The sequence below is a fragment of the Spinacia oleracea genome, chromosome 6, assembly GCF_020520425.1.
Source record: "Spinacia oleracea cultivar Varoflay chromosome 6, BTI_SOV_V1, whole genome shotgun sequence".
NCBI lineage: Eukaryota > Viridiplantae > Streptophyta > Magnoliopsida > Caryophyllales > Amaranthaceae > Spinacia > Spinacia oleracea.
The window spans coordinates 50,243,626-50,263,226 of record NC_079492.1 but is presented as its reverse complement, the minus strand read 5'-3'; the positions used below and the strand labels follow the sequence as shown (position 1 = coordinate 50,263,226).

The following is a 19,601-nucleotide window of genomic DNA, read 5'->3' as shown; positions in this document are numbered from 1 at the left end:
GGAAAGAAGAGGAATGCTAAGAAAGGTGGCAACAAGGCCAGCCCAACTAAGCAAACTGGCGCCAAATCTGTAAAGAGGAAGGTCAGTCAACCCACTTCTGAATCCGAATGCTTCTACTGCAAGAAGAAGGGGCATTGGAAGAGAGGTTGCTTGAAGCTAAAGGAAGATCAGAAGAACGGAACAGTCGTTCCATCTTCAGGTATTTTCGTTATAGACTGTATACTTGCTAATTCAACTTCTTGGATATTAGATACAGGTTGTGGCTCACACTTATGTTCCAATCCACAGGGACTAAGAAGAAGTAGAAAGTTAAGCAAGGGTGAAGTCGACCTACGAGTGGGAAATGGAGCACGGATTGCTGCATTAGCTGTAGGAACTTACTATTTGTCGTTGCCCTCCGGGCTAGTTTTGGAACTGGAAGAATGTTTCCATGTTCCAAGTCTTACTAAAAACATCATTTCAGTTTCTTGCTTAGATGCTAAGGGATTTTCCTTTTTAATAAAAGACAATAGTTGTTCGTTTTATTTTAAAGAGATGTTTTATGGATCTGCTAGATTAGTCAATGGACTTTATTTATTAGATCACGACAAACAAGTATATAACATAAATACCAAAAAGGCCAAAAAGGATGATTCAGATCTCACCTATCTGTGGCATTGTCGATTAGGCCATATAAACTTGAAACGCTTAGAAAGACTTCAAAAGGAAGGAATTCTAGAACCATTTGACTTAGAGGATTATGGTAAATGCGAATCATGTTTACTTGGCAAAATGACAAAGCAACCTTTCTCTAAAGTTGGAGAAAGAGCAAATGAACTATTGGGTTTAATCCATACAGATGTATGTGGACCAATGAGTACAAATGCTAGAGGTGGTTTCAGCTACTTTATCACTTTCACTGATGACTTCAAGAGGTATGGTTATGTCTACCTAATGAAGCATAAGTCTGAATCCTTTGACAAATTCAAGGAATTTCAGAGTGAAGTAGAGAATCAATTAGGCAAGAAGATTAAGGCACTGCGGTCTGAGAGAGGCGGTGAATATCTGAGCTATGAATTTGATGACCATCTGAAAGAATGTGGAATTCTATCAGAATTGACTCCTCCTGGAACACCACAATGGAACGGTGTGTCGGAACGGAGGAACAGAACCTTGCTAGACATGGTCAGGTCAATGATGGGTCAGGCCAAACTTCCATTAGAATTTTGGGGACATGCACTAAATACAGCTGCACTCACTATAAATAGAGCTCCGTCTAAAGCTGTCGAAAAGACTCCATACGAATTGTGGTTTGGAAAGCCTCCAAATGTGTCTTTTCTTAAGATTTGGGGATGTGAAGTATACGTCAAACGATTAATTTCAGACAAACTTCATCCAAAATCTGACAAATGTATCCTTGTGGGCTATCCAAAGGAAACAAAGGGGTATTACTTCTACAATACATCTGAGAACAAAGTGTTTGTTGCTCGAGATGGTGTCTTTTTGGAGAAAGATCACATTTCCAAAATGACAAGTGGGAGAAAAGTAGACCTCGAAGAAATTCGAGTCGAACAACAAACTCTAGAGAATGCTCAAGATGACATTCAGGATGAAACTCAGAGATCTTTAGAAGAATCTGGTGAGAATCATGGTCAATCTAGAAATGTTACCCCGCGTAGATCGCAAAGATATAGATCTCAACCGGAAAGGTACTTAGGTATTTTGACGAACGAGAGCTATGACGTTCTATTACTTGAAAGTGATGAACCTGCGACTTACAAACAAGCTATGACGAGCCCTAGCTCCAAGCAATGGCAAGAAGCCATGCAATCTGAATTAGACTCCATGTCTGAAAACTAAGTATGGGATTTGGTCGATTTGCTAGATGGCTACCAAGCCATTGGAAGCAAATGGGTTTTCAAACTGAAAAAGGACAAGGATGGGAAACTTGAAATTTTCAAAGCTAGATTGGTTGCAAAAGGTTACAGGCAAGTCCACGGTGTGGATTACGATGAAACCTTTTCACCAGTTGCAATGCTAAAGTCTATTCGGATAATGTTAGCAATCGTTGCATATTACGATTACGAAATATGGCAGATGGATGTCAAAACTGCTTTCTTAAACGGCGTTTTAACAGAAACTGTGTTTATGACACAGCCTGAAGGTTTTGAGGATCCAAAGAATGCTAAAAAGGTATGCAAGCTAAAGAAGTCAATCTACGGATTGAAGCAGGCATCCAGGAGCTGGAATATACGTTTTGATGAAGCAGTCAGTGACTTTGGTTTCATCAAGAACGCAGACGAATCTTGTGTATACAAGAAGGTCAGTGGGAGCAAAATTTCTTTCCTAGTATTATATGTCGACGACATATTACTTATCGGAAATGACATTCCTATGTTGAACTCTGTCAAGATTTGGCTTGGGAAATATTTTTCGATGAAAGATCTAGGAGAAGCACAGTACATATTGGGCATAAAATTTACAGAGATAGATCTAAAAGGATGATTGGACTTAGTCAAAGCACTTATATCAATAAGGTGCTTGATAGGTTCAAGATGGCGGACTCCAAACGAGGCTACCTACCCATGTCTCATGGAATGACTCTAAGCAAGACTCAGTGCCCAAAAACACTTGATGAGCGTTGACGAATGAATGGGATTCCATATGCATCATTGATTGGTTCAATAATGTATGCTATGATATGTACACGCCCGGATGTTGCGTACGCACTCAGTGCTACGAGCAGATACCAGTCAGACCCAGGAGAGGCGCATTGGACTGCTGCCAAGAATATTCTGAAGTAACTGAAAAGGCACAAAGATGACTTCCTGGTCTATGGTGGAGATGATGAATTAATTGTTAAAGGCTATACGGACGCAAGTTTCCAAACCGACAAAGATGATTTCAGATCACAGTCTGGGTTTGTCTTCTGCCTCAACGGAGGAGCAGTAAGCTGGAAAAGTGCTAAGCAAAGCACCATTGCGGATTCTACAACTGAAGCGGAGTACATTGCTGCACATGAAGCAGCAAAGGAAGCTATATGGCTAAGGAAGTTCATAGGTGAACTTGGTGTAGTCCCCTCCATTAAGGACCAATAGCCCTGTATTGTGATAATAACGGAGCTATTGCACAGGCAAAGGAGCCTAGACACCACCAGAGAGTCAAGCATGTACTTCGTAGATTTCACCTTCTACGAGAGTTCGTTGAAAGAAAAGAAGTCGAGATAAGCAAAATTGGAACTGATGACAACATATCAGATCCATTGACTAAACCTCTGCCGCAGGCGAAGCACAACTCGCACACTGCAGCTATGGGAATCAAGCATATTGGAGAATGGCTTTAATGTCTCTGTTTAATGTTTTAAAGTTTTAGAGTTTAAATCTTTGTAAAACATTATTGGTTAATCATTCACAATAAATGAAGAGAATTCATTTTTCCATTTAATTTGTGGTTTATTAAATGATGAGTCCCTTCAATTTGACGATATATTCAAGATAGACTGTCAGGACCAGTCCTGTGACTAAGAAATGTCTATCAAGTGAACTTGAATGTCAAAGGTTGAAAATGGTCCCTAGTCGGAGTTTTCTATAAAATTGGACGCATAGAAAACGTTAGACGACTAGAATGCAAGATGACTAGTAGTTCTGTTTCTTGAACTATGTGGACATGGCAATGTCATAATCATTTGCATAGATACTTACTTTGGGAAGACTAGTATCGGACAAGACCTATGAAACTTTACTGTAAGAGATGAAAATCTGTCATAAGTAAATTTCATTAAAATTATTAGACACTAAATCCTCAATACCTGAGTGATTTGAGATTACTTGTTTGAGAACTGGTTGCTTTGACGTTGACCAACCGTCGCACCGTAAAAGGAGGCTATAAAGGCAACGCTCAGGCAATCACCTATCAAACGAAGTCTAATCTCAAGATCGCAAGATTGGGATTGTCCTCCCATAAATCGGAATGAGATGCTTAAAAGTTGTACAAGGCCACTCGGAGAGCTAGAAACTGTGAAATGCATGGCCGTGCTCGGATGTGAAGGAAATAATGCCCTTGGTCCAAGTATGCATTCTATGTTAAGTCTAATAAATGCGGTTCAGTATTAATTAACAAGTTAATAATTCAGTGAGATCAAGTGAGCTGAATGCCTAGCTAGAGGCCGCTTCAGTTCAAGTGGAATTAATGATATTAATCCACAGCTTACTCTTGACTGAACCCGTAGGGTCACACAAATAGTACGTAAACGGATCAAGTATTTAATGGCATTAAATACTCCATCTATGAATATTCGGAACAGACGGATCTTGGTTTCAGTGGGAGCTAAGATCGTCACAGGCAAGAAATGAATACTCCGGAAACGATGATATTGCCGGAAACGGAAATATGGATCGTATCGGAAATATGAATATTATCCAAGTCGTAGATGTTGCCGGAAACGGAAACATGGTACGTATCGGAAAATATTATTGGAAATGGAAATATTACCAGAATCGGAAATATTGCCGGAAACGGAAATATTGTCAGAATCGGAAATATTGCCGGAATCGGAAAATAATTCCGGAAACGGAAATATTAAATAATTGTTCGAAACGGAAATTAATTCCGGAATCGGAAATATTAAATATTGTTCGTATCGGAAATAGATTCCGGAAATGGAAATTTAATCGGAAGCGTATCGTACGAATTAGCATCGGACGAGGCCTGCCGGACGAAGGCCCAGCACGAAGCCAGGCCATCGCCCAGCAAGCACGCACGCCACAACCCAGCGCGCACAAGGCCACGCATGCGTGGGCCGCGCTGCGTGGGCTGCTGCTCGCATGCGTGGGCAACCCTTGTGGCTGCCGTGTGTGTGTGAGTTTGAGCTCATGCGAGATTCCTGAATCTGCAAGAGTCAGTGTATGATTAAATGTCTATTCCTATTGGATAAATTGATTAAGTAGAATTCATGTAGAATTCTAATTCCAATTAATTCGCATCCTACTAGGATTACGATTCCTTTTCCATAACTCTATAAATAAAGGCCTAGGGGTCATAATTTATACACAAGTTTCAAAGTATTCAAAAGTGAGGTTTTTGAGAGAAAATTCAAACACCCATCTTGCCCCAAAAGTGCCGAATTTTCTGAGTACCTTAAGGGCGATTCTAGTTGGTCAATCTTAAGGCGGATCCGGACGTGCTGTGGACTTTCTACGGAGGGACGACACTTGGAGTCCTAAAAGACTTGTTCTTGTTCGGTTCGGGCGCAGCTAGGGAAGGCACGCAACAAAGAGTATGCATCTAATTATGCTATATGATTATGTGTAAATAATATGTTTCCTGGGTTAATGGTTGTTTCCGCATGATCTATGTAAATGTCATATGTATCATAACCTAACAGTGGTATCACGAGCCCCTTATTATTTTCATAATCTAAATTGCATGAACATGGTTAAATATTACAAATTTGCAAGAATTAAAAGGGGTGATTAATTTTCGTAATTGTTAATTAATTGCAAATTGCGTTTATTTAAATATATGTACGCAGTTTTTCGGCAGTTTCTTCATTACTCATCCGAATTGAGTGATTTTTGTGTCAATTCCGTATGTAAAAGGCATTCTAAAATTTTGACAAAAATAGTATTTTTCTGCCGAACCCAGAATTCTCAAATTCGAAGCCTAACTATGACTTTTCGAAGGTTTTAGTTTTTCGGATGCAAAATTTCGTAAATTTAAGATGTTAAATTAAATATTTGCGATTCCTGTTGATAAATCTTGAATTTTTGATTGACCTACTGCATATGTTTAACAAGTTTGAATGCCTAGTCTTGTTAATTATGCAATCTAATTTGTAATTATGATTAATTTGTTGAAAATTAGAATAATTTAGAATTAATTTGATTTTCATAATTAATTGTAATTTAATTAGAAACCTATGATTAAAAACCACCATAAAAATTGTAAATTTACGATAAATTTTAAATTTTTATGACCTAGACTTGAATCCATATCAATCGGAAATCAATTGGATAATAAATTTTCGATTTTTTTCGCCCTAAAATTATGAAATTAATAATATTTATTAATTTGTCATTAATTTTAAATATAAATTTTAAATTTTTATGCGATTCGTTCAAATAACTTGCACGCACGAAGCAATGGACGCTTCGTGTTACCCTTAAGGGGTGTTGTATAATGCGGGCATGCGACGACGAGCAAGGGAGCTCGTCGCCCGTGCGGCACGAATGCAATGAGCAAGGGCGTAGTGCACGAGCACAAGGCAGCAGCCCTGCCTTGTGTCGTGTGCCACGAGCAATGAACGTATGGGCATGGGCGAGGGGCGAGCCAAGGCAGTCGCGTGTGGGCAGCAAGCGAGCTGCGCCACAACGCGCGCTGCCTCGCACAAAAGCGCGCAGCCTCGTGCGCAGCGAGCGCAAGCTCGCGTGCCACGAGCGCTGCGCACAGCATGGCTCGCGCGCACCAGCGAGCGATCTCGCGCGCCAGCGAGCGATGGCTCGCGCGCACCAGCGAGCGATCTCGCGCGCACCAGCGAGCGATCTCGCGCGCCAGCGAGCGATGGCTCGCGCGCACCAGCGAGCGATCTCGCGCGCCAGCGAGCGATGGCTCGCGCGCACCAGCGAGCGATCTCGCGCGCCAGCGAGCGATGGCTCGCGCGCACCAGCGAGCGATCTCGCGCGCCAGCGAGCGATCTCGCGCGCCAGCGAGCGAACCAGCGCGCCCAGCGAGCGATCTCGCGCGCGCACTGCGAGCGATAGCTCGCGTGCGATGGGGCGCTGTGCGGAGGCTTGCGTATGGGACAGCAGCAGCTATGCAACGAGCGCATGGGCTGCGCGCACATGGCCAGCAATGGCTGTGTGCGTACAGCCCATGGGCGTGCAACGCGTAGGGTGTTTGCGTTTCGATTAGATCGTTTTGAATGTTTAATTTGAAAATTTCAGTTCACGTAATTTTAATTAATTTTAAAATTAATAATTTGAATTAATTTCTTGGATTTTAATTTTGAATATTATAATTATAATAAATGGAATTTATTCTAATTATTTTACTAAAATTAAAATCATGAATTAATTTAAATGCGACTGAAATTAAATTAAATTTTTGGATTCAATTATAAATTTATATGAGCTTTAAATTTTAATTAAATTTGTATGTTTCCGGTTAGACTAGAAATACAATTTTATGTTTAAAATTAGTAAAGCATATGAATTTATTGGTTTGAGTGGGAGCACTTTTTAGTCATAAACTCTTGATTAGGTCTACAAATCCTTAAGGTTAAAACAACTCGATTAGAATTAATAAGGACTGAATAATTGGTAGATTATTGGTGCCCTTGATTAATTGCTGCAAATGGTTACGTGATGCATAATGTGTTTAACTAACCAGCTATGTGGGCCATTCATGATAATGAATGGGTGAATGGTATATATTGTATATGTACTGTTTTGCAGGTTATGAAGTGACTAGTATGGCCCAAATAGGATAGAAAATATGGTCTGCGTACCATTAATTTGAATGTAATTGGTCTAAAGTACCAAAGTTGTTTTTCAATTCAAATATGGTCTGCGTACCATCAAATAGTTGTAATTAGTTATAACTTATCCTATTTGAAGAAAATGGTGCCTCCCACGGAGATTTTCAAGACGGACTTTGAAGTCAAAGCTTCAAGATGAAGTCGGGCCATACTAGATCACAAATATCTTATGCATGTTTTAAGTTATTTATTGCTTTAAATATGTCTTAAAATGCATGAGATCAAAAGCTTGATTATGTTGCATGATTAAGGATTTTAGTTCACTTAAAATCTAACCAACATAGTAAGAGCCTTAAGTTCCAAACTTAAAAAAATTGAGTTAAAAGGTGCCATGCCAAAATATACACTTGCTTGGATATCCTTTACATCAATCTAGTAATAGTTTTCGCTCAGCGAGGTGTTACTTATTGGTCCTAAAGGGGCAAGGTACACAAATAATTGTGAGTACATGTTAGTTTTGGTGAAACTCAACGATATAAGTAAGGAGTCCTTTTATGTCGTGGCAAATTCGATAGGTTTACCTAATAAGTTCTTAGACGTACCTATCAACCAAGAATAGTTTCTAGACTATTAGCAAAAGGCTTTTGCTTACCTAAGATGTTCTAGGATTAAGTCGACAAACTGTGCTTAGTTCTTCAATGATTTTAGGATCTTGGAATCATTTTATTCACACCTGCCGGAACACATAACTTGAATAAAATGCTTAATAAACATTGAATTATGCATGAATGCTAGAATTTAAGTTTATTAAGAGAAACTGTGAATGGTTATTTATTTGTTTATTCTTTTCAATTGTAGTTTTTAATATGGCAAACAACAATTCATTCAACATTCGATCAATTCTCGAAAAGGAGAAGTTGAACGGGAAAAACTTCCTTGACTGGCAAAGGAACTTGCAAATAGTTCTTATGCAGGAAGAAAAGGAGTATGTCCTAGATGAGGCGATGCCCGAAGCTCCAGGCGACGGGATCACTCAGGCAGCCCTCAATCGTTGGATTGATGCCAACAAGGATGTGAAATGTCTAATGCTCGCCACCATGAGTGCGGATCTGCAGAAAACGTTCATCAACTCAGATGCTTTCACAATCATCAGTGAGTTGAAGAACATGTTCCAAGATCTGGCTCGAGTCGAAAGATTCGAGACTCATAGGCAAATTCTTGAGACCAAGCTTAAGAAAGGCGAGCCCGTAAGTCCACATGTTCTCAAAATGATTGGACTCATTGAGAATATGAGTCGGCTGGATCAGCAATTTTCTCAGGAAATGGCTATAGACACCATCCTCCATTCTCTTCATAGCGGGTATGATCAGTTCAAACTGAACTACAGTATGAATAGTCTGGACAAAACGCTCACTGAGCTTCACGGTATGCTGAAGACCGCTGAAAAGACGCTCAAAAGTGATAAGCAGGATGTGCTTATGGTGCGTGGGGGCAAGTTCAAGAAATCTGGAAAGAAGAGGAATGCTAAGAAAGGTGGCAACAAAGCCAGCCCAACTAAGCAAACTGGCGCCAAATCTGCAAAGAGGAAGGTCAGTCAACCCACTTCTGAATCCGAATGCTTCTACTGCAAGAAGAAGGGGCATTGGAAGAGAGATTGCTTGAAGCTAAAGGAAGATCAGAAGAACGGAACAGTCGTTCCATCTTCAGGTATTTTCGTTATAGACTGTATACTTGCTAATTCAACTTCTTGGGTATTAGATACAGGTTGTGGCTCACACTTATGTTCCAATCCACAGGGACTAAGAAGAAGTAGAAAGTTAAGCAAGGGTGAAGTCGACCTACGAGTGGGAAATGGAGCACGGATTGCTGCATGCTGTAGGAACATACTATTTGTCGTTGCCCTCCGGGCTAGTTTTGGAACTGGAAGAATGTTTCCATGTTCCAAGTCTTACTAAAAACATCATTTCAGTTTCTTGCTTAGATGCTAAGGGATTTTCCTTTATAATAAAAGACAATAGTTGTTCGTTTTATTTTAAAGAGATGTTTTATGGATCTGCTAGATTAGTCAATGGACTTTATTTATTAGATCACGACAAACAAGTATATAACATAAATACCAAAAAGGCCAAAAAGGATGATTCAGATCTCACCTATCTGTGGCATTGTCGATTAGGCCATATAAACTTGAAACGCTTAGAAAGACTTCAAAGGGAAGGAATTCTAGAACCATTTGACTTAGAGGATTATGGTAAATGCGAATCATGTTTACTTGGCAAAATGACAAAGCAACCTTTCTCTAAAGTTGGAGAAAGAGCAAATGAACTATTGGGTTTAATCCATACAGATGTATGTGGACCAATGAGTACAAATGCTAGAGGTGGTTTCAGCTACTTTATCACTTTCACTGATGACTTCAGTAGGTATGGTTATGTCTACCTAATGAAGCATAAGTCTGAATCCTTTGACAAATTCAAGGAATTTCAGAGTGAAGTAGAGAATCAATTAGGCAAGAAGATCAAGGCACTGCGGTCTGATAGAGGCGGTGAATATCTGAGCCATGAATTTGATGACCATCTGAAAGAATGTGGAATTCTATCAGAATTGACTCCTCCTGGAACACCACAATGGAACGGTGTGTCAGAACGGAGGAACAGAACCTTGCTAGACATGGTCAGGTCAATGATGGGTCAGGCCGAACTTCCATTAGAATTTTGGGGACATGCACTAAATACAGCTGCACTCACTATAAATAGAGCTCCGTCTAAAGCTGTCGAAAAGACTCCATACGAATTATGGTTTGGAAAGCCTCCAAATGTGTCTTTTCTTAAGATTTGGGGATGTGAAGTATACGTCAAACGATTAATTTCAGACAAACTTCATCCAAAATCTGACAAATGTATCCTTGTGGGCTATCCAAAGGAAACAAAGGGGTATTACTTCTACAATACATCTGAGAACAAAGTGTTTGTTGCTCGAGATGGTGTCTTTTTGGAGAAAGATCACATTTCCAAAATGACAAGTGGGAGAAAAGTAGACCTCGAAGAAATTCGAGTCGAACAACAAACTCTAGAGAATGCTCAAGATGACATTCAGGATGAAACTCAGAGACCTTTAGAAGAATCTGGTGAGAATCATGGTCAATCTAGAAATGTTACCCCGCGTAGATCGCAAAGATATAGATCTCAACCGGAAAGGTACTTAGGTATTTTGACGAACGAGAGCTATGACGTTCTATTACTTGAAAGTGATGAACCTGCGACTTACAAGCAAGCTATGACGAGCCCTAGCTCCAAGCAATGGCAAGAAGCCATGCAATCTGAATTAGACTCCATGTCTGAAAACCAAGTATGGGATTTGGTCGATTTGCCAGATGGCTACCAAGCCATTGGAAGCAAATGGGTTTTCAAACTGAAAAAGGACAAGGATGGGAAACTTGAAGTTTTCAAAGCTAGATTGGTTGCGAAAGGTTACAGGCAAGTCCACGGTGTGGATTACGATGAAACCTTTTCACCAGTTGCAATGCTAAAGTCTATTCGAATAATGTTAGCAATCGCTGCATATTACGATTACGAAATATGGCAGATGGATGTCAAAACTGCTTTCTTAAACGGCGTTTTAACAGAAACTGTGTTTATGACACAGCCTGAAGGTTTTGAGGATCCAAAGAATGCTAAAAAGGTATGCAAGCTAAAGAAGTCAATCTACGGATTGAAGCAGGCATCCAGGAGCTGGAATATACGTTTTGATGAAGCAGTCAGTGACTTTGGTTTCATCAAGAACGCGGACGAATCTTGTGTATACAAGAAGGTCAGTGGGAGCAAAATTGCTTTCCTAGTATTATATGTCGACGACATATTGCTTATCGGAAATGACATTCCTATGTTGAACTCTGTCAAGATTTGGCTTGGGAAATGTTTTTCGATGAAGGATCTAGGAGAAGCACAGTACATATTGGGCATCAAGATTTACAGAGATAGATCTAAAAAGATGATTGGACTTAGTCAAAGCACTTATATCAATAAGGTGCTTGATAGGTTCAAGATGGCGGACTCCAAGCGAGGCTACCTACCCATGTCTCATGGAATGACTCTAAGCAAGACTCAGTGCCCAAAAACACTTGATGAGCGTAGACGAATGAATGGGATTCCATATGCATCATTGATTGGTTCAATAATGTATGCTATGATATGTACACGCCCGGATGTTGCGTACGCACTCAGTGCTACGAGCAGATACCAGTCAGACCCAGGAGAGGCGCATTGGACTGCTGCCAAGAATATTCTGAAGTACCTGAAAAGGCACAAAGATGACTTCCTGGTCTATGGTGGAGATGATGAATTAATTGTTAAAGGCTATACGGACGCAAGTTTCCAAACCGACAAAGATGATTTCAGATCACAGTCTGGGTTTGTCTTCTGCCTCAACGGAGGAGCAGTAAGCTGGAAAAGTGCTAAGCAAAGCACCATTCCGGATTCTATAACTGAAGCGGAGTACATTGCTGCACATGAAGCAGCAAAGGAAGCTATATGGCTAAGGAAGTTCATAGGAGAACTTGGTGTAGTCCCCTCCATTAAAGGACCAATAGCCCTGTATTGTGATAATAACAGAGCTATTGCACAGGCAAAAGAGCCTAGACACCACCAGAGAGTCAAGCATGTACTTCGTAGATTTCACCTTCTACGAGAGTTCGTTGAAAGAAAAGAAGTCGAGATAAGAAAAATTGGAACTGATGACAACATATCAGATCCATTAACTAAACCTCTGCCGCAAGCGAAGCACAACTCGCACACTGCAGCTATGGGAATCAAGCATATTGGAGAATGGCTTTGATGTCTCTGTTTAATGTTTTAAAGTTTTAGAGTTTAAATCTTTGTAAAACATTATTGGTTAATCATTCACAATAAATGAAAGGAATTCATTTTTCCATTTAATTTGTGGTTTATTAAATGATGAGTCCCTTCAACTTGACGATATATTCAAGATAGACTGTCAGGACCAGTCCTGTGACTAAGAAATGTCTATCAAGTGAACTTGAATGTCAAAAGTTGAAAATGGTCCCTAGTCGGAGTTTTCTATAAAATTGGACGCATAGAAAACGTTAGACGATTAGAATGCAAGATGACTAGTAGTTCTGTTTCTTGAACTATGTGGACATGGCAATGTCATAATCATTTGCATAGATACTTACTTTGGGAAGACTAGTATCGGACAAGACCTATGAAACTTTACTGTAAGAGATGAAAGTCTGTCATAAGTAAATTTCATTAAATTATTAGACACTAAATCCTCAATACCTGAGTGATTTGAGATTACTTGTTTGAGAACTGGTTGCTTTGACGTTGACCAACCGTCGCACCGTAAAAGGAGGCTATAAAGGCAACGCTCAGGTAACCACCTATCAAACGAAGTCTAATCTCAAGATCGCAAGATTGGGATTGTCCTCCCATAAATCGGGATGAGATGCTTAAAAGTTGTACAAGGCCACTCGGAGAGCTAGAAACTGTGAAATGCATGGCCGTGCTCGGATGAATCATAGGCTATGATTATCTGTTTATTTGATCAGTTGAACTCTGAAACCAAGGAACACCTCTGGACATAATAAGGATGACAACTCTTACCTTATGTTCAAGAGCAAGCATCGAGCGACAAAGGAATTAGGAAATGCACACTTGTCCCTAAGGACAAGTGGGAGACTGAAGGAAATAATGCCCTTGGTCCAAGTATGCATTCTATGTTAAGTCTAATAAATGCGGTTCAGTATTAATTAACAAGTTAATAATTCAGTGAGATCAAGTGAGCTGAATGCCTAGCTAGAGGCCGCTTCAGTTCAAGTGGAATTAATGATATTAATCCACAGCTTACTCTTGACTGAACCCGTAGGGTCACACAAATAGTACGTAAACGGATCAAGTATTTAATGGCATTAAATACTCCATCTATGAATATTCGGAACAGACGGATCTTGGTTTCAGTGGGAGCTAAGATCGTCACAGGCAAGAAATGAATACTCCGGAAACGATGATATTGCCGGAAACGGAAATATGGATCGTATCGGAAATATGAATATTATCCAAGTCGTAGATGTTGCCGGAAACGGAAACATGGTACGTATCGGAAAATATTATTGGAAATGGAAATATTACCAGAATCGGAAATATTGCCGGAAACGGAAATATTGTCAGAATCGGAAATATTGCCGGAATCGGAAAATAATTCCGGAAACGGAAATATTAAATAATTGTTCGAAACGGAAATTAATTCCGGAATCGGAAATATTAAATATTGTTCGTATCGGAAATAGATTCCGGAAATGGAAATTTAATCGGAAGCGTATCGTACGAATTAGCATCGGACGAGGCCTGCCGGACGAAGGCCCAGCACGAAGCCAGGCCATCGCCCAGCAAGCACGCACGCCACAACCCAGCGCGCACAAGGCCACGCATGCGTGGGCCGCGCTGCGTGGGCTGCTGCTCGCATGCGTGGGCAACCCTTGTGGCTGCCGTGTGTGTGTGAGTTTGAGCTCATGCGAGATTCCTGAATCTGCAAGAGTCAGTGTATGATTAAATGTCTATTCCTATTGGATAAATTGATTAAGTAGAATTCATGTAGAATTCTAATTCCAATTAATTCGCATCCTACTAGGATTACGATTCCTTTTCCATAACTCTATAAATAAAGGCCTAGGGGTCATAATTTATACACAAGTTTCAAAGTATTCAAAAGTGAGGTTTTTGAGAGAAAATTCAAACACCCATCTTGCCCCAAAAGTGCCGAATTTTCTGAGTACCTTAAGGGCGATTCTAGTTGGTCAATCTTAAGGCGGATCCGGACGTGCTGTGGACTTTCTACGGAGGGACGACACTTGGAGTCCTAAAAGACTTGTTCTTGTTCGGTTCGGGCGCAGCTAGGGAAGGCACGCAACAAAGAGTATGCATCTAATTATGCTATATGATTATGTGTAAATAATATGTTTCCTGGGTTAATGGTTGTTTCCGCATGATCTATGTAAATGTCATATGTATCATAACCTAACAGGATGAATCATAGGCTATGATTATCTGTTTATTTGATCAGTTGAACTCTGAAACCGAGGAACACCTCTGGACATAATAAGGATGACAACTCTTACCTTATGTTCAAGAGCAAGCATCGAGCGACAAAGGAATTAGGAAATGCACACTTGTCCCTAAGGACAAGTGGGAGACTGAAGGAAATAATGCCCTTGGCCCAAGTATGCATTCAATGTTAAGTCTAATAAATGCGGTTCAGTATTAATTAACAAGTTAATAATTCAGTGAGATCAAGTGAGCTGAATGCCTGGCTAGAGGCCGCTTCAGTTCAAGTGGAATTAATGATATTAATCCACAGCTTACTCTTGACTGAACCCGTAGGGTCACACAAATAGTACGTAAACGGATCAAGTATTTAATGGCATTAAATACTCCATCTATGGATATTCGGAATCGACGGATCTTGGTTCCAGTGGGAGCTGAGATCGTCACAGGCAAGAAATGAATACTCCGGAAACGATGATATTGCCGGAAACGGAAATATGGATCGTATCGGAAATATAAATATTATCCAAGTCGTAGATGTTGCCGGAAACGGAAACATGGTACGTATCGGAAAATATTATCGGAAATAGAAATATTGCCGGAATCGGAAATATTGCCGGAAACGGAAATATTGTCTGAATCGGAAATATTATCGGAATCAGAAAATAATTCCGGAAACGGAAATATTAAATATTTGTTCGAAACGGAAATTAATTCCGGAATCGGAAATGTTAAATATTTTTCTTATCGGAAATGAATTCCGGAATCGGAAAATTAATCGGAAGCGCGTCGTACGAATTAGCATCGGACGAGTTTGCTAGACGAAGGCCCAGCACGAAGCCAGGCCCACGTCCAGCAAGGGAAACGCGCGCCACAACACGCCAGCCCAAGGCTGCGCCAGGCCCACCGCAAGGCAGGCCCAGCGCGCGCCCAAGGCTGCGGCAGTCGTGGGCTGCGTTGCTCGGGCTGTGCGCGCGCGCGCATGGCGCCCCTCGTGGGCTGCTGTGCGTGCGTGTGTGTTTGTGTTCACATACGAAACCTAAAATGTACAGGATTCGTTTAATGATTAAATTCCTAATCCTAAAAGATAAATTAATTAAATAAGAGTTCCACTAGGATTCTAATTTAATTAATTCGTATCCTAGTAGGATTCCAATTCTCTTTCCATACCCCTATAAATATGTGGCCTGGGTTCACAATTTATAACGAGTTTTTAAGTATTCAAAGTGAGTTTTTGAGAGAAAAATTCAGTCACATACCATGCCTAAAAGTGCCGAAATTATTAGTACCTTAAGGGCGATTCTAGTTGGTCAATCTTAAGGCGGATCCGGACGTGCTGTGGACTATCTACGGAGGGACGACACTTGGAGTCCTAAAGACTTGTTCTTGTTCGGTTCGGGCGCAGCTAGGGAAGGCACGCAACAAGGAGTATGCATCTAAACTATGCTATATGATTATGTGTAAATAATATGTATTCCTGGCTAAATGGTTTTTCCGCATGATTTATGAATTGTCATATGTATCATAACCTAACATGTACACCCCTCATATAGACCCTCATCAGAAGCTTCCCTAAGTCGTTTATACTTTGCTTCTTCTTCATTGGTGTTGGTTGATGGAAATTCATCATCTTCCTCACAATCAAAATTTAACTCTTCATGCATGTCATACGAATATTCATCTTCAAAATTAGCTTCACTTAATGATGGGTCTTGGGGTTCGTTGGTGGGTTGTGGACTATTGTCAACCTTAAAAGCTACTCTTAGTAACCCATTCATATCATCTCGGCCAACTACCTTTTCTTGATCACTAGGGATCTCTAAGGTATTACTCTTTTCAACTCTACGATGGAAAATCCATTGCCTATAATTCTTATAAAAACCGTTAAATAAAATGTGTCCTCCTACCTCTTCTAAGTCAAACCATTTCTTTAACTTGCATTTATTACACGGGCATCGAGTTTGTCCCTCTAGAACACTCTCCTTTGCAACCTCTAAAAATTCCATGCAACCATTATAATAATGGGTATATCCCTTTCGTAAGTCAATCCAACTAGTATCCATGTCTAAGAAAAAAAATTATAAATAAACACACTTAGAAAACAAAGAACCATTAAACCACATTAATCTGCAAATAATTAACATCACATTCTCGTTTAGTTTTTTGGGTGATCAGTACATAATATTTCTCTTATTTTCTCATAACATGTAAAGAACATACAAAACAAAAGTTATTGACCATGGTTTTTAATTTTGCAACTATAATCTCTACATTTTTTAAGTATTTTTCCCATGAGATAGGTTAACAAGTTGATATAATGATCATCAAGTATAAATTGTTTAGCAACTTTTCACAAAAGCAACAAGAACGACTAGTTAACCACCACAATTGAATCAACAAAACAAAACTAAATTAAATACGCAGCGATCTGATAATCAAGACACAAAATTATCCATTAGATATATTGCAAGCAAATAAAAATAATTCACAAAGAAAATATTATTGCAAGCAGGAAGCAGCTACCAAATAAAAATCATACTGCAGGCATATGCTGATATCTGGATTCCAGGTTACTGCAATTGGACCACCAACTGTCCCTCCTAATTCATGCAAGTTTTCAGTTTTTTTCCTTATTACTGACATTCTACATTCTGACATTCTACATTCTGGATAATTTTTTTATTTCGATTTGGCTCACCAGTAAGTTGTGTTGTGAGAATCAAAGACTTATGCTCACTAATATAGTAGAAGAATACTATCCAATCAGAATGTAATAACTGTTTGACAATAAACATATTTCAGGTGATGAAATCTGCCCCCATCTTTTTTTAATCAAAGTTCAAGTTCAAGTTTTGTAATTGAAGTCTTAGAAAGTCTGGAAAAAGTCGTCACATTGAGGAGTACGGAGTACGTGCACATAATCTCGATTGGGAAGAGGGGGACGGTTGAATTTGGTTCGCTTGGATACGAAATTAAGTTTGATTATCAAGGACCTATATCATATGATACAGATAAATGGATTTATGCAGATAATTTTGTACAAAGTTTTTTTTTGGTAAAATAGCAAATTTTATTACCAAAAGGTAGACAATCATAATCCAAACAAAGAACCAACAAACCAGGACTAGGGAGCACAAACAGCAACTCAAAACAAAATAAACAAAAAAGCAACAAAGCGGCAGTGTGTAAACTGCTCTGGAATATCCACAAGAAGAAAGATAAGTTGTGGATCCATTGGATTCACACTTATTATGTGAAAAATTAGAATGTGATGAATATGATACCACCTTCCCAAGCTTCTTGGGTTATCCGGAAAAAATTTAGTGCTAGCAAGTTTATAGCTGAAATCCCTAATGGTGCAGAGCTGGTACAGGGCTTTTCCTTTTCTATAACGCAAGTTTATACAGCAATGAGGGCTGGTTAGCTGCTCATTCGAGACTTTCTACTTCTGACAGGCTTGAGAAGTTTGGGGTGCATGTTGATTCTATTTGCAGCCTTTGTAGTCAGGAGTTAGAAAATATCGATCATTTGTTTTTCAAATGTGATTATGCTGCTGCGGTTTGGAGGTTAGTCTTGAATTGGTTGGGTTATCAAAGACAACCTGTTCTTTGGTATCAAGAGTTGTAGATTTTGATAACTCAGTTCAGTGGGAATTCTGTGAAGCATCATGTCTACAGAATAGCTCTTGTTGTCACTTTGTATATGATATGGAAAGAGAGGAATGCTAGAATATTTAAGAGTTGTAAACTTGATGCCCATGTTGTTTTTAGAGAGGTGCAACTGTAAGTTTACAGTAGATGTTATTCTTGTAAAAATCTTCAAAATGTGGAGATTATGGATTAGTTGTCTTAGGGTTAAGCTAATAGTGGGGAGCCATCCTAGATGGGTTGTCACTTTAGTTTTTCCCTCGTGTTTTCTTTTGTTTCGTTGTTTTAGCTTGTTCGCACTATTTTGGTAATATATTCTACTCATTTACCAAAAAAAACAAAAAACCAACAACTGCAGCTGAGGCACACACCAAGCTGCAACAACATACACAGCCTGCACACAATATTAGAGCAGCAACAACCCTCACTCACACCAGTAAACCAACAGACCAGCAGCAACTGCACCAACAAGACTGAAGGAGACAGAAGCAGCAACACCAACTCAAAATGCCAAAACAAAATTAACTATACTTAGACTGTAGTTTTAATGATTTACCTTATCTGACAAAACAAAATGCCATAATCTTATGTTTTTTAGACCAAAATCATATATGAATAAATTCTTATTATTAATGTTTTTGTTTTCTTTTGCAACTTGTATATTAACTTGCACTAAAAATGTTGGTCAAATTCAAAAAGTTAGCCTAAATTGTTCCTATGTTGCTGTCTGCAACTCTAGCATTCAGTTGGATTGTTCCTATACCGGACTTATGTGGCCAAGAACAGAAAATGCAGTGGAGCAAAGGTGTTTGGAACAGATACTCAATCCCAAAGAATAGATTATGATTATGGCTTGCTATGAAGAATAGGCTGCAAACAAGTGAAACTTTACTAAAGATGGAAATTGAGGACAACAACACGCGCTGCATTTGTGGCTCACATCAAGAGAACAACAAATGAAAAATCAAGAAAAATAATCTGAACAACAGGTGCAGTCTATGATGTCTCTATCAAATTGCTCCGTACTTTATGTTTCATCAAAATATATTTCTAATTGCAGCCTATGCAATCTTAACAACACTGACAGTTTTGCTCCACCAAAAGTAAGCAAAAATACATACAACAAAATAACAGGAACTAAACAAAGCAATAACCTTTGTGAGAATACACAAACCAAAGTAAAACACACAAACCAGAGTGTCTATTTAACACTCAACCAAGAACTTATTAGGCTTTGCCAATCGGAGAATAAAGTTAATACCACGAGTATTGCAAACCAAAAAGTAGGCAAGATACAATTAGGTAAACTCATATGAACCGTAATATAGGTTATATGGATATCACCGTCAATCCTAATTCAATACTAAGGTTAAAAGGTTATACAGTTGGGTCGTGGAAATAAGCAAAATATGGATCGTCCATTTGTCGTTAAATGACAATTTTCTT

The 19,601-nt window shown here is 39.4% G+C and overlaps 1 protein-coding gene across 1 annotated transcript in view; it reads left to right on the top strand.

Annotated features, from left to right (window-relative positions):
• Window positions 1-17,056: 17,056 nt before the first annotated feature.
• The window catches only part of LOC130463132 (uncharacterized), a 33,325-nt gene continuing 30,780 nt past the window's right edge, over window positions 17,057-19,601 (top strand). The window contains exons 1-4 of the mRNA XM_056832180.1: window positions 17,057-17,121; window positions 17,871-18,074; window positions 18,156-18,290; window positions 19,216-19,258. Of these exons, the coding sequence (XP_056688158.1) occupies window positions 17,057-17,121; window positions 17,871-18,074; window positions 18,156-18,290; window positions 19,216-19,258 (447 nt within the window). The remainder of the gene's footprint in view (window positions 17,122-17,870; window positions 18,075-18,155; window positions 18,291-19,215; window positions 19,259-19,601) is intronic.